The sequence below is a fragment of the Eucalyptus grandis genome, chromosome 8, assembly GCF_016545825.1.
Source record: "Eucalyptus grandis isolate ANBG69807.140 chromosome 8, ASM1654582v1, whole genome shotgun sequence".
In the NCBI taxonomy this organism is placed as follows: domain Eukaryota; kingdom Viridiplantae; phylum Streptophyta; class Magnoliopsida; order Myrtales; family Myrtaceae; genus Eucalyptus; species Eucalyptus grandis.
In genome coordinates this window covers 20,011,032-20,026,192 of record NC_052619.1, presented here as the reverse complement: position 1 = coordinate 20,026,192, position 15,161 = coordinate 20,011,032, and the positions used below count along the sequence as shown (strand labels likewise).

At 41.6% G+C, this 15,161-nt stretch overlaps 3 protein-coding genes across 3 annotated transcripts; 2 read left to right on the top strand and 1 right to left on the bottom strand.

The window, feature by feature from the left end:
• The first annotated feature begins 276 nt into the window (after positions 1 to 276).
• LOC104416539 (disease resistance protein RPV1) lies at positions 277 to 3,961 on the top strand. Its single transcript, XM_039299716.1, has 4 exons — positions 277 to 1,278; positions 1,719 to 2,712; positions 3,061 to 3,225; positions 3,313 to 3,961. The coding sequence occupies exons 1-4, from the start codon at positions 980 to 982 to the stop codon at positions 3,856 to 3,858; spliced, it is 2,004 nt and encodes a 667-aa protein (XP_039155650.1). The 5' UTR covers positions 277 to 979; the 3' UTR covers positions 3,859 to 3,961.
• On the top strand, positions 3,866 to 5,144 carry LOC120287054. The gene is made up of 2 exons (XM_039299715.1): positions 3,866 to 4,199; positions 4,281 to 5,144. Exon 2 carries the CDS (start codon positions 4,293 to 4,295, stop codon positions 5,142 to 5,144), a length of 852 nt encoding a protein of 283 aa, XP_039155649.1. The 5' UTR covers positions 3,866 to 4,199; positions 4,281 to 4,292.
• Positions 5,145 to 7,314: 2,170 nt separating this feature from the next.
• Positions 7,315 to 14,454, bottom strand: LOC120286097 (CRS2-associated factor 2, mitochondrial-like). The gene is made up of 6 exons (XM_039300741.1): positions 14,102 to 14,454; positions 13,887 to 14,012; positions 8,540 to 8,654; positions 8,304 to 8,431; positions 7,984 to 8,172; positions 7,315 to 7,849 (listed from the first exon to the last, which is right to left on the bottom strand). Exons 1-5 carry the CDS (start codon positions 14,330 to 14,332, stop codon positions 8,065 to 8,067), a joined length of 708 nt encoding a protein of 235 aa, XP_039156675.1. The 5' UTR covers positions 14,333 to 14,454; the 3' UTR covers positions 7,315 to 7,849; positions 7,984 to 8,064.
• Between the last annotated feature and the right edge of the window lie 707 nt (positions 14,455 to 15,161).

Genomic DNA, 15,161 nt, shown 5'->3' with positions numbered 1-15,161 from the left:
CCAAAATCCTAGAAATTCGAGGTCCGAAGCCGCCGCAGAGTGGTGGGGACCGAGCAGAAGAGAGAAAAAAAGAGACCAGTCTTTCATTTTTTTAATTTATGTTCACGTCATCGACAAGTGCCAATTTGTGATTGGCTTTGAACAGAAAATGCATTCCGCACCGGCGCGCATGACAAAATTCCTTAGAAATCAATTTTTGGCTAATCATGGAAAGCCTCCGCGTCCTTGCACGAATTTCCATGCGTCCTTGCACGATCATCTTCCTCTCGATCTCTGCTCTCTCTCTCGGTCGCCTCATCGCAGTCGCTCACCGCCTCGCCTCCAGCCCTCCCTCCTTAGCAGCCACGGCGTCGCCTTCAGCCCTCCATCGCAGCATCGCAGTCACGGTCCTTTGGGTCGCCTAGGTCTCTGTTCTTGCTATGGCCCTCTGTTGCTCGCGGCGTCGCCTCCGCTCTCTCGCCCTCGCCTCCACCCTCGATTCTCTCACTTCACACTTGCAAACTTGACCCACCATGCCTCTCGCAATTCCCGACTCGCGCTGTTAAGAAAGTTGACCATGTGTCGGAACATCCGACACAATACGAGGCTCCGGAGAGTGCCCGTGCATCCATTAAGGGAAGATCCCTCTATGCCTTCTTTCTAGCCTCTTGAAATTGTGAGTGAGATCCAAAGGGATAGACTGATTATATTTCGTAATCCTCGAACCGAATCGTGTCCATAGAGCCAGCCTTCTTAATCTCTCTTTCTTGTTTTTGTTCCCAAGTTCCTGATATATGGCCTCTTCCAAAAGGAATTACAATGTGTTCCTGAGTTTCAGAGGTACAGACATCCGCAACAATTTACTCAGTCATCTCTATGCAGATCTTCTTTTCCCGGAGGTCTGGAGAAAGCTGCAATCAATAGGATAGATCGGAACGGGATACACACTTTTAAGGATAGCGAGGAGCTCCGGAAAGGAGAGGAAATATTGCCAACTCTTATGACGGCGATTGAGGAATCGAGCATCGCGATCATCATTTTCTCTGAAGACTATGCTTCCTCGCGGTGGTGTTTGGAAGAGTTGGTGAAGATCATGGAGTGCAAGACACAAAAGAACCTGATTGTGTTGCCGGTGTTTTACAAAGTGGAACCAAGAGAAGTGAGACGGGCGATGAAGGGTTATGGGAGAGCTATGGCTATGCATGAGTCCAATGTCAGGAAGGATACTGAGATAGTGAAGAGATGGAAGAAGGCTCTCTCCGATGCCGGTAGCTTGTCTGGGTGGTATTATAATAATGAGTAAGTAAATTATTGGGGTGACGCACTGTTTACCATAGCTGGTGATTGTTTCTTATGCGTCAAATTATATGCAGATAAACTATCACTGAAAAACTGATAAATATTGTCAAATCGGTCTTTTTAATTGAAGATACAAAGCGGAGATATGCTAGATAGCATACACAAAAGTGGAATAACCAAAACTTCGAGCTAGCAGATTGTTTGAATTTGACTCTTGCTGTGTGGATAATGGGAAATTTTTGTCTTAGATAAATAGCGTAGTTCATAGTACCCGATTCATTTTTGCCTCCAGGCGCAGGTTCACCCAAATGTGTTATTTCTTTTCATCTTATCATTTGCTATCCTTCTTATGTTATTTTCCTTGTGACGTTAGAGGTTAAATTCCAACCATGGCTTTGAAATGCTAAAACATGTTTCTCTCTCTTTTGAGTACTTATCAGAGATGAAGCGGAGTTCATACGAGGCATCGTCACACAAGTATCAAGTCGTCTAGAGCCAACAACACCCTTATATATTGCTAAGTATCCAGTTGGAATAAATTCCCAAGTTCAAGAAGTGATATCACTGTCGCAAAAAGAGTGGGATGGTGATGATGTTCTCATGATAGGTATATGGGGACCCGGAGGTATAGGGAAGATGACCATTACTAAAGCCACATATAATGCTAATGAAAGACACTTTCAGAAATCTACATTTTTGGAGCAAGTTAGAGAAACTTCAAACAAATACGGTCTAGTTGAGTTGCAAAAAGGACTTCTTTCTCAAATCTTATCTCCTGGACATCTAACGGTCTATAGTGAAGGCAGAGGAAGTAGTTTGATAAGGGAAAAATTTCGTCACAAGAAGATTCTCCTGGTTCTTGACGATGTTGACGATTGGCGTCAACTAGATATGTTAGCTGGAGGAGGCGATTGGTTTGGCAAAGGAAGTAGAATCTTTGTAACATCAAGGGATAAACATTTGCTGACTTCTCATGGCATAAATCATGTGTATGAAGTTAAACCTTTAGACCAGGGTGAGGCACTGGACCTTTTTAATCAGCACGCCTTTCCACATTGCAAAAAACCTGAAATAAAAAAGGATCTCATAGATAGAGTACTACATTATGCTAGTGGCTTTCCATTAGCCCTTGTAGTGTTGGGCTCATTCTTATGTGGAAAAGAGGAACCTGCATGGGAAAGTGCACTGCATAACCTCTCCAAAAGTCCTGACCAAACTATCAATAAAGTTTTGAAGACAAGCTTTGAAGGATTGGCAAACAATGCGAGGGAGGTTTTCCTCGACATTGCTTGTCTCTTTAAGGGAAATAGAATAGAATACATCAAGAAAGTTATTGACAATAGCCGTGATTTTGACTCAACTATAGAAATAGAAATTCTCATCGAGAGGTCTTTGATAAGAAATGTGTATGGGACCCTACAAATGCATGATTTGGTTTAGTTGATGGGTCATAATATTGTTAATGATCCTGGGAAGCGCATTAGATTATGCCTTTTGGAAGATGTTCAGGACATTCTATGTGAAGACACGGTAAGAGATGTTTATGTAAAAATTCTTATTTCTCATTTTTATGTTCCTTTGATTTGGATAGTATATCTAAATCCTAATGAAAATTTTGTGTGAGAACTGAATTTGCTTTGTCATGGATAGGGAGTGAATGCAGTAAAGGCCATAGTATTGAACTTGCCTGCACTAAAAGGGGGGAGAACAATGATTCCCGAAGAGAGAACCATAAATCCTAATGCTTTCCGAAACATGAAAATGTTGAGAATGCTCATTTAGAAAGAAGTGCATAGCTCATCGCAAGATCCAGTTTATCTCCCCAACAATCTGAGATGGCTTGAATGGTCCAATGCCCCATTTCTAGAATTTCGCTCTGGTCGAAAGAAGCTTGTTGGACTTGATATCCAAAAAAGTCACATCAGACAAGTAGACGGCAAATTTAAGGTTAGCACTAGTGATAACTAGCTTTTCCCTTTTTATAACTACAAATATTTTCAGAGCTTAATGATTGTATTGGTATTTTTTTCCCAGAATTTTGAATGTTTGAAGTACATCAATTTCAGTCAATGCAAGTCCCTGGTTAGTGTTCCTGACCTTTCATCAATTCCAAATCTGGAGAGCTTGAATCTTGATGGGTGCAAAAGCTTGGTGGAAGTTCACCAATCCGTCGCATGTCACGACAAGTTAAAATTTTTGTCACTACAATTTTGCTTTAATCTCGGTAACTTTCCTCACACACTCAAGGCAAAATCTCTTCAAGCCCTCGATCTCTTTGGTTGCTTTAAACTCGAGAAGTTCTCTGATATACCAGAAAAGATGGAACATCTAGAAGAGCTTGATCTAGGTTGGACGGCTATTAAAGAACTGCCTGCATCAGTTGAAAATCTTGTCTCCGTGAAGATAATAAATTTAAGAAAATGCAAAAGACTCCCAACACTCCCATCAAGTGTCTATAAGTTGCAAAATCTCAAGTATCTGAATCTTGGAGGCTGCTCCAATTTTGTCATGTTTCAGAGAACTCGGAGGATTCAACCAATCCTAATGGCAATCTGGGATTTCGAAATTTATTCCGGCTAGATCTTGATGGCTGCAATCTCTCAGAAGTAGAGTTCCTTGAGAGTTATTCCTGTTTTTCCCACTTGGGGCACCTAGATCTTTCCAAAAACAAATTTACTCATCTGCCGACATGCATCAACAAATACCACGATTTGGAACACCTGCGTGTCGGTAAATGCAAACAGCTACAAAAGATTCCTCAGCTTCCGCCAAAGCTGCATAGGCTATTCGCAAGTGGTTGCAGATCTCTACAGGAATTTCCAGATTTGTCAAGTCTCTCCAACTGCCTTGCCGTTGACGTGTCATCATGTCGTGAATTATTCCGCAAGGGGGCAAGTACGGCTCATGTGTTATCACGCAAGGTTAGGGACTCTCTCTCTCTCTCTCTCTCTCTCGCACTCACAAACTTTGAGTGCTTGATATGCGAACTATTTGTATGACAGGAGCTCTCGAAGATGAGATATGTTGAAATTACCCTGATTGGGAGAGAGATGCCAGAATGGTTTCTCCACTGTAAAGACAGTTCCATATCTTTCATGGTTCCCAGGGACTTGAGCAACAAGCTCTTAGGAATAGCACTCTGTATTGTTATTGGCCCGAAGGAAGGAAAAGCGGGTGATGCTGAATGTTGCGTCGAAATTGATGGCCCAATGGATTTTGGTCCATGGGATTGGTTTCGTTCAATGAAATCTGATCATGTGCAGATTCGATATTTTCCGTTCAGCGGGCTGCATAAAGAAGGGGACCTTCCGCGAGATGATTGGAGGCATTTCCGAGTTCGCCTCGGGGTATCAAAAGGAAGATTGATTAAATGGGGATTCCGTCCTATAAACGAGCAAGAGGAGGATGATCTGAGGATCGTGCTCCAACACCATCAGCCGAATGAAACAAATCGATCTTCGGAGGAAAGAGACTCAGAAGAAGACAATTGGAAAGACACCAAGGAAGAAGAAAGTTCAAGTGAAACAGATGATGAATCTAACAAAGAAAAGCTCTCTCAGCCGAATGAAAAAAATTGGTCTTCGGGGGAAAGACACTCAGAAGAAGACAATTGGATAGACACCGAGGAAGAAGAAAGTTCAAGTGAAACAGATGCTGAATTTTACAAAGATAACCCCTTCGAAAAATTATCGAGATGGTATTGTCACTGGTATTGTGACGCAGGAGGTGCCTGTCGAAGTGTCAACTCGGGGAATAAGCTCATATTGGGGTCATCGTACAGACAAAAAAGATATATAGAAAGTTTGCACATAACCACGGGGGTTCAACCGAGTTACATACCCCACATTCTCATTCCCGAGAATTAGAGTTGGGACGAATTAGTTTCAAGTATGAGTTTCGACTCTTACACTCTGCAAGGAGATGGTAAAATTCTGAGAGTGAGAGTTAGAATAGGAGTAGGGTAGGACCGACAAAAAAAAAAAACGGATCCATGCATAAAGCTTCTTTTAAACTTTTCCCTCTTTCTTTTGTGATTTGTGATGCCGAGTGCATTAATAATGCTTGTTGAATGACCATAGTCTCCCAAGTTGCTCTGTGAAACTCATCACACAGACCTCACCTCTGTCACCTCTCTTCATCCAATCAATGATGCCAATACTTCATGCTCGATAATTCTGAGATGGTAAGTTTGGCTCAATCTAAAGTGATCCTCATCTTTCCGGAAGTGTCAATTCGATACTATCAAAGATCAAAAGGTCTATGTAGGGAAGACTAGTTGATTCCGCTGTTGGTACTAGCCAGATTGCATTCCCTCCCACTTCACTTTAACTTTACTGTCGCATCAAGTGTCTTACCATGTCTGTGCTGATTCTCAAGCTTCGCCAGCAGTTTTATGCAACCAATATCTCATACATTGAAAGGCGACTTCAAACAAATGCGAAGCAATGGTATTACCCACCAATCTCTCTAGTGAAATGGTTATTCCGTGTGACAAAATTGACGTTGTAAGGATCTTCATTTCAATTGACATCCGGTCACTCTCAGCATTCTCTCTATCTCATCAACAACACTTGGGATCCAATCCTCTCCATTCCTATCGGAACCAGAGAGAGATATGTAGATACTCATGGAATATAGCCATCAGCTACATGAAGCGAACTTGCACAATCCGGCAAGAGGTCTTTTTTTTTTTTGCTTTTTTCCTTGTTATGGATGCAATATTGCTGGATGATAACACATCATTGCTACAAAATACACGAAAGCACATTGATCATCTTTTCATTCCTTAAAACCCGATCGTCGAGTTCATTTCTCTTCATTTTTTATTATAATTATTGGAAGGATTTTATTAACTAGTGTCCTAAGAGTACTTATTGAGAATCCAATCGACGAAATTTATCTAATGCGCAGATCATCCTTACCATAACCCTTCCAGATTGGAAGTGAACAGACAAAAGCAAACCCAAAAGTAGGAGAAAGGATTTGACTGTTGACTCGAGCAGGGGCAAAGCAGTGGGATTATCCAGTTCAAAGTTCCAATGCCAATTGCCAGGTCATCTCCACGTCAGATGCAAATCCGAACTCTCTTCTATCTGTTCCAACGACGTCGCATAAAAGCATCATCCTCTTCGCTACCCGTCCCAAGCCAAGAAGACGCCGTTGACTCATCACTATCTCACTAAGCAAGGGTTACAAGAGTAGTGGCGGATGATCTTAACTGTCCATATATGAGGGTTTGCAATGATTTGACTCACGAAGCAAGGGTTACAAGAGTAGTGAAGGATTTGACTGTTTGTTTTATTTAATCGTGGATGATCTTAACTGTCCATATATGAGGGTTTGCAATGATTCGAGGGTTTCAGCAATTAATAAAAGTGAGATGTCAAGTGATAAAAAGGAAAAGTTAATCCCAACAGATGAGTTTTGAGGTAGCTTGCTTATACCTTTATCTTGCTTTATACTTTACTTTATTAACCAACCGGTGGATGCATGTTTCAAATAGTTTATGTTAAACATTTCAACCTTTTTTTTTTTCATTATTATTTTTTTTTTTTATATTTTCAACGTCCTTCTCAATTATTTTTTAATGTCGACATCTAAAAACTACTTGACGGCCATGTCAAACAATTTGTCCATAATTTTGACAGAAAGACCAATTTGAAAAAAAATAATAATAATAAGAACCCCCTTGCACAAAAAATAAATTCACTGACTGAATTGAACAATTTGGAAAAGTTTTTGAACCTCTGGTGCCTTTTTATCTTTTTCTGAAGATTTTTTTTTTCAAAATAATAGATGGGGCCAATCAGACAAAAAAAAAAAAAAGATGGGGCCAAAAGATCACACGGGGTTGACCTCCAACGTCATTCGAAGTCCGGACTTGCATCCAATGAAGCAATGTTTCATCACTTGTTTGACCACTTTCATTCATCGGACCGTACAGCATGCTGTCTCCATTGCACCGTTTGTTCCAAACTTGACTGATCGGGGGATGACAAAAGTCAAAATGGACGTGAATGGAGAGAGTTTGACAAATGAGGAAAAATAACTGATTTTGTTTAAATTCCCACGAAAGAAACAGCACCAGATATACCGTGGACTATCCTTTGATCCTTTCACTCCTCACAAGCCTACACCTAACAGCTTTCGCAGGCTAAGAGTGATCTTGATTCAACATCCCTACCACGAAAGATACGAGGACTTAAAGCATGAAAATGAATACAACACTTCTGTACTTACTATGCATGATTTCCTTTACATCAGAATCAATATACTGATTCGTATGATCGATTTACATATCACGGCCTAATGAGATGAAAGGGAACTCAAAACCTGGGATGTAAGTCCCAACTACTTCAAGAAACAAAAGGTCCATAAAGAAAAGGGGACTAGAGTACATTGTCATGGAGGAGTTGCCGGTTAAAACTCTAGCATTGCCATACTCTAAACTCAAATTGAGACAGCAAGCGTCCCAAAAGATGGGAAGTCAAGTTTCTTAAAGGCCCAGGGCCTTCTTGCACAATGTCTTCATCCAAGCAACGGTGTCTCGATTTATCGTACGCCAGAATATCTGCATATGGTTTGAGAAATTAAAATGTGTATAAGTCGCTAATGCAGCATGCTTCATCTGAAACATCTGACACCAAAGATGATGCAATAGTTTCTTTAATAGGCACTGTGCATGTGGATTGCTGGTTGGCTTACCTAGAGTCTCCACTCAAAAAATGCTCTAGCATAAAGTGTACCACATCACAACCAATTTTCCTGGCAGGTCTCCCAGTATGTCTAATTTAAGGTCCTATGTGAAGTGGAGGTTGATTCAGTATCTCTCTTCCCCCTCCAGAGGATGATCTGCTCGTCCTTAAATAATATAGGAACGCAAGGTACCAAATCCTGCATGGGTGTAAAACAGACATAATTTGATCTAAGCTCTAAACAGATAAATACAGATCAAGATGATAGTAAAAAAGTTAACATCCCAAGCAGAAAACGAAGAAAAAATTGACGAAATTCAGAGGGCATACTCTAAGTTTCACGCCAATCAGTTTGCAGTCGCTTGTACCCACGTGTTTGCAGTCTAACCTCACAACCTCTTCAGTCTTGAATGCTTCCCTAACTTTCTCCACCACATTGACATACACGACATTCCTTGCTGATATACAATGAATAGTTTATTATGTCATATTGAGGTCGATTATGGCAGGTAAGAAACAAGTAGACCTTAGTAAAAGGCTAAGCCATGGGAAACAAGTTTACTCACTAAGTTTCGTTAAAGGGGGAGAGTTCAATCCTCTGTTTCTCATTTCTTTTGTTTCCTCAAATGTCAACCCTTCTGCAACATTCTTCACAAGCTTCGGGTATATTGGTGCAGAAGGCTTCTGTCAGAAAAAATGGGAGCACCGCCTCTCTCTCTCTCTCCCTCTCTGGATTTTTCCAGATTTCTCTTCCTTCCTCAGCCGCACCAGAATTTTCTCCCTCTCTCTAGAATTTTCTCTCCCCCTCTCTCTAGATTTTTCTCACCGACTTTTACACCCTATAAATAGGGGTTCTTGCCCCTTGTGTGTGTGTGTGAATTGTGAGGAGTGTGTAAAAGTGTGAGTGGTGTTGTGTGCGTAAAGTGAGGAGTGTGTGTACGTGAGTGTGTGAGTGGGTGGAGTAGGTGACGTGAGTGTAGAGTGAAGTAAGTGAGTGGGTGTGTGTGCAAGAATTGTGTTCATGTGAGGTGTGAGAGGTGTAAGAGAGTTGTGTGTGTAAAGAGTTTGCAATATTGCTTATATAAAATAAAGTGATTATTTTATTTGCACATCCACTTGATCTCTCAACAAGTGGTATCAGAGCAAGTCGTCGGAGGCCATGCGAAGACAGTGGTCGGGGACCATTGTAAGTGAGCAAGGCGATCAGGGATCGTTGAGCCAAGGAGTAAAGAAGCGAAGGACGTTGGAGTTCTGCCAGTGCACAATCTGGGATTGTGAAGTCGGTTGGTCCGGGACCAGGCTTACTTGGTATAGTGCAGGGCATTATACTCAAGTCACGATGGCGGATTTCTCGAGTTCGGTAAATGGCATCGAGAAGCTCAATAATTCAAATTATAATAACTGGAGTACCCGCATACAATATTACTTGCTAGGACAAGATTTGTGGGATATTGTTGGCGGGAGCAACACCACCCCACCCACGAATGATAGTGAATTAAGAAAATGGAATATAAAATCGGGTAAGGCTCTTTATGTGCTTGCCGTGACTGTTGAAGATGAATTATTGCAACACATAAAGAGTGCGACGACCCCGAAGGAGGCCTGGGATAACTTGGCGACACTGTTTGCAAGGACAAATGATGCCAAGTTACAATGCCTGGAGAACGAGCTCCTCTCAATCTCGCAACAAAATATGACAGTGAGTCAATACTTTTCTAAAGTTAAATCTATTTGCGAAGAAATTTCAAAATTAGATCCTGAGAATGCCATCTCTGAGACAAGAATGAGAAGAATCATAATTCACGGGTTAAGGCCGGAATATAATGGTATTGTTACGGCCACTCGTGGATGGGCAAATGAGCCAACTCTAATAGAGTTGGAGAATATATTGGCCAACCAAGAAGCCTTAGATAAACAAATTTCTAAGGTCTCAATTAAGGAGGATGAAAATGCCCTCTTTAGTAATAAAAGAGGGTTCAAGGGCCAAAATAGAAATGGAGCAAGTGCAAGAGATGGCAAACCGTGGAAAAGTCATTGAGAATGGCAAAAGCGAATAGAAGGAACTCGACCTCGGCCAGGGGGAGCTCGTCGAGATCGGGATAAGGACGAAAATGAAGAAAAGAAGAATAGAAGGCGTAATGGACGGTGTTACACGTGTGGCAAAGTAGGTCACTTTGCCAGGGATTGTCGGTTCAAAAGAGTTGAAGGAAATGTCGCAGCATCCAAGGAAAATGATAGCGAAGAAGAGTGGGACTTCCAAGCATCCTTTGCAATGGAGGAACAAGAAGATGCGATGGCTCTCATCACGGTAAGTGATAAATTGATTGATTATGAAGAAGATTGGATAGTCGACTCGGGGTGCTCAAATCACATGACCGGAGATCAAGGCAAGCTATCAAACATGTGCGAGTACAAAGGTGGACGAGTAGTTGTCACCGCAGACAACTCAAGGTTGCCGATTACCCATGTGGGCCAAACGGTGATGACACCCCGATTTAGCTCGCATCAAGTCGAACTGAAAAATGTGTACCATGTGCCAGGAATGAAGAAGAATCTACTGTCCGTGGCACAACTTACAGACTCAGGCAATTATGTGGTGTTTGGCCCTAGAGACGTTAGGGTGTACCGCAATTTGAAGCCAACCGGTACACCAATCATGGAGGGGCGTCGATTAGAGTCTGTCTACGTGATGTCAGCTCAGACGGCATACGTGGACAAAACTCGAAAGAGTGAAACACCTGATTTGTGGCATGCACGGCTTGGGCACGTGAGCTACCATAAATTAAAGGTGATGATGAAGAAAGGTATGCTAAAAGGTCTCCCCCACTTGGAAGTACAAGAAGATGTCATCTGTGCTGGATGCCAGTATGGGAAGGCACATCAGCTTCCATATGAAGAGTCCAAATTTAGAGCTAAGATGCCTCTCGAGCTTGTCCACTCAGATGTATTTGGACTAGTGAAGCAACCGTCAGTCAGAGGATCAAAGTACATGATACCATTCATTGACGATTTCTCCAGGTACGTCTGGGTCGACTTCATGAAAGAAAAATCCGAAGAATTAAACAAATTTAAGGAGTTTAAAGCAAAAGTAGAATATGAAGTAGGCAAGAAAATACTATGCCTTCGCACGGATAATGGGGGAGAATACACATCAGATGACTTTACAAAATTTCTTCAAGAATGGAAGATACGTCGACAATTTACTTGCCCAAATATACCACAACAAAATGGAGTTGCCGAAAGAAAGAATCGGCATTTGGCGGAGACATGCAGGAGTATGTTGCATGCGAAGAGTGTTCCACCCAAGTTTTGGGCTGAGTGTATGAAGACGGCAGCACACGTGATCAACAAACTACCTCAAGCAAGGCTTGGCTTTATGTCACCTTATGAGAAGTTATGGAATCGCAAGCCCACGGTAAGTCACTTTAGAATATTTGGGTGTGTATGTTATGCATTCGTGCCGGACCATCTTCGTAACAAGTTCGATAAGAAGGCAATTCGTTGCATATTCGTGGGCTACGATGATCAAAGAAAAGGATGGAAGTGTTGTGACCCTAAAACAGGGAGGTGTTACACTTCCAGAAATGTGGTGTTCGACGAACTATCATCTTGGTGGACATCACAACCTAATTCAAAACAAGTTGAAGAGATTCGTGAAGGAATGGAAGAAAATGACCAGCCAATTGAAGAAGGAAATGATAATGTAATTGGAAGAAAAGAAGTCAGAACACAGTCACTAGAAAAATCAAAGAGCCCATGGCGAACTGGTGTACATCCAAGAACTACAGAAGAGTTCCGACCAAGACAGATGGAAGAACCTGAAGAGGAGGAATCTCAACTAAGGAGATCAACAAGACAAAGAAGACTAAATCCCAAATATGCAAATGCGGCATTGACCGAAGATGTCGGAGTAGTCGAGCCGTCCACATATGAGGAAGCTTCGCAAGACATGGAATGGAGGAAAGCCATGGAGGAAGAGATACAAGCACTAAGAAAGAACGAAACATGGGACCTAGTACCGAGACCTAAAGAGGTATGTCCTATATCTTGCAAATTGGTCTATAAACTTAAAACTCGACCAGATGGGTCGATAGAAAGATATAAGGCACGACTAGTTGCTCGAGGATTCTCTCAAAAGTATGGCTTAGATTATGATGAGACCTTTAGTCCAGTGGCAAAGATTACTACAGTTCGAGTCTTACTAGCACTTGCAGCAAGCAAGTCGTGGAAATTATGGCAAATGGATGTGAAGAATGCCTTTTTACATGGAGAACTAGATCGAGATATATACATGGAGCAACCAGATGGTTTCAAAAGTAAGTTTCATCCAGATTATGTCTGTAAGTTAAAGAAAGCCCTCTATGGCTTAAAACAAGCCCCGAGAGCATGGTATGGGAAGATTGCTGAATTTCTAGTGCAAAGTGGCTACTTTGTAGCCCCAGCTGACTCGAGCTTGTTTGTAAAGGTAGAAGATGGCAAGCTTGCGATAGTATTAATCTACGTGGATGATCTAATCATCACTGGAGATAATGAAAAGGAGATATGCCAAATCAGAACCAACCTCTCAGTGCGGTTCCAGATGAAAGAGCTTGGAGAATTAAAACATTTCCTGGGACTTGAGATTGAGAAGACCAATGAAGGATTATTCCTATGTCGGCGAAGTATGCATGAGACCTCTAGACAAGTTCGGGATGCTTGATTGCAAACCTATTTCTACTCCAATTGATGGAAATGTAAAGTTATGTGCAATTGAAGGACGAGAATTGGAAGACTCAACTATGTACAGGCAATTGGTGGGTAGCCTTATTTACCTAACCATAACACGGCCTGATATTGCCTTTGCAGTGGGAGTAGCAAGCCGATTCATGGAGAAGCCGCGAAGGCCCCACTTAGATGCAGTCAGGCGCATACTAAGGTATGTAAAGGGTACATTTGATTTTGGGCTTCTATATAGGAAAGAAGCATAATGTGAAGTTGTAGGCCATTGTGATGCTGACTTTGCTGGTGATCGTGACACGCGACGATCAACTACTGGATATATGTTTAACCTCGGATCAGCAGTAGTGTCATGGTGTAGCAAAAGACAGGCAACTGTGTCACTATCTACGACAGAAGCTGAGTATAGAGCAGCAGCAATGGCAGCACAAGAAAGTACATGGCTGGTACAGCTAATGGAGAATCTCCATCAACCAATAAATCAACCTACACGGATATATTGTGATAATCTGTCAGCCATAAGCTTAGCAGAGAATCCAGTTTTCCATGCGAGGACCAAGCATGTAGAAGTGCACTATCATTTCCTACGAGAAAAAGTATTACAAGACGAGATAAAGATGGAGTATGCCAAAACAGATGATCAAGTTGTAGATATCTTCACCAAAGGTCTTGGAGCTGTAAAATTCGAAGAGTTTCGAAGGCAACTTGGTATGACCACGATGTCCATGCTAAGAGAGAGTAGTCGGTGAGGGGGAGTGTCAGAAAAAATGGGAGCACCGTCTCTCTCTCTCTCTCTCTCTCTCTCTCTCTCTGGATTTTTCCAGGTTTCTCTTCTTTCCTCTGCTGCACCAGAATTCTCTCCCTCTCTCTAGAATTTTCTCTCCCCCCTCTCTCTAGATTTTTCTCACCGACTTTTACACCCTATAAATAGGGGTTCTTGCCCCTTGTGTGTGTGTGTGAATTGTGAGGAGTGTGTAAAAGTGTGAGTGGTGTTGTGTGTGTAAAGTGAGGAGTGTGTGTACGTGAGTGTGTGAGTGGGTGGAGTAGGTGACGTGAGTGTAGAGTGAAGTAAGTGAGTGGTGTGTGTGCAAGAATTGTGTTCATGTGAGGTGTGAGAGGTGTAAGAGAGTTGTGTGTGTAAAGAGTTTGCAATATTGCTTATATAAAATAAAGTGATTATTTTATTTGCACATCCACTTGATCTCTCAACAGCTTCCACAGTATGAGGGGTATAACTGGTCTTTGCTTCAGATCATAATGTCGACCTCGATACAAGAGGAGGATATTGATATTGCGGTAAATTATCTTCCCGCCAGATTTGTCCTTTGAGAAAACTGGTAACCCGTCAAATAAGAGACCATGAAAAAGCAAAAGGGTCTACCGTATTCTCAATCAGTTCATTCAGTTAATACCTCAAGGTGAAAGCAAACATTGTCCATGTCAAGTGTCGGCACTCCCAGGCTCTTAATCCTAACCGCTTCGGCTCTCTTCCAGTGATTGTGAATATCATCCAACATGTTGTGAGTAACTCCTCCTTTGCCTGCGTGAAAATAATGGCATGAATCAAATTGTGACAAGAGGTAAAAGAAATTTCTACAAAGCCTGAAAAGGAGATAATAACGAAGTGTGGCAACATCTCTCATTGAGTCTTCTTGACAAAACTTCCATGTTCTGCCCAGGTTTCTCAAACTAAGTTTCTATGTTCAATTCCACGAAGAATATAGCTTGCACCCAAATCACACAAGTTACAATGTCAATCTGGTGCTGACTTACTGGCTAAAATTGTTCGCACAGTCCCGTGTGCTCATTAACCTGCGTTATTTGTCTCGTCATACTTTTGCATCGTATGATAGATATATGGGGTGAATTTTGTCGAATTTGGTGTCAAATAGACTTGATTAGAGAATTCGTGAATGATTTGATAAGATTAATATAATAAAAAAAATGCAGTTGACTGGGCCATCCCTAATGAGCCCCACTCTAAGTCCATCAAGCCAAAAATGCTAGTTGATTGGACTAGAGGTATATGGCGTGGTATCCTTGCAAAATACGAGATTTAGCATTCTTTAGGAGGTTGTATTGATGAACTTTAATGGATGATTAGGGCTACTAAGGGCAAGGACTTGGCGGCGAGGCTTCTCAAGGTATCTTTCCTAGTGACTATATATCCACTTTATTTTGGTTAATGTGCGTAAAATTGTAAGAGGTAGAATGAGGAATTTTAGACCTTCTTAGGCAAATGTCGTATTGGCTGCTACATGGACGTTTTATGTCTCCATTTTCTTGCATTATTAGTGTAGTTTTGTAATATTGGTGTGCTCAAAAGCTTCCATACTTGTTTCACCATAATTTCTCTTGCGATGAAATATCTTTTACCGAAAATCATTCTTTTGTTTTTTAATTGAAGGAGAGAGGTTTTACATCGACTCTAGATAGAAAATATCACACGTAATAAGAAAATCAACAAAGTTT

Bases quoted from the DNA above. Each gene is read 5' to 3' on its own strand.
- LOC104416539 (XM_039299716.1), top strand. From the start codon at position 980: ATGACGGCGATTGAGGAATCGAGCATCGCGATCATCATTTTCTCTGAA. The intron at 1,279-1,718 runs GTAAGTAAATTA...AGTACTTATCAG, and splicing joins GGGTGGTATTATAATAATGA to AGATGAAGCGGAGTTCATAC. The intron at 3,226-3,312 runs GTTAGCACTAGT...TTTTTTTCCCAG, and splicing joins AAGTAGACGGCAAATTTAAG to AATTTTGAATGTTTGAAGTA.
- LOC120287054 (XM_039299715.1), top strand. From the start codon at position 4,293: ATGAGATATGTTGAAATTACCCTGATTGGGAGAGAGATGCCAGAATGG.
- LOC120286097 (XM_039300741.1), bottom strand. From the start codon at position 14,332: ATGAGAGATGTTGCCACACTTCGTTATTATCTCCTTTTCAGGCTTTGT. The intron at 8,432-8,539 runs GTGAGTAAACTT...ATTGTATATCAG, and splicing joins TCCCCCTTTAACGAAACTTA to CAAGGAATGTCGTGTATGTC. The intron at 8,173-8,303 runs GTATGCCCTCTG...ACACCCATGCAG, and splicing joins TGATTGGCGTGAAACTTAGA to GATTTGGTACCTTGCGTTCC.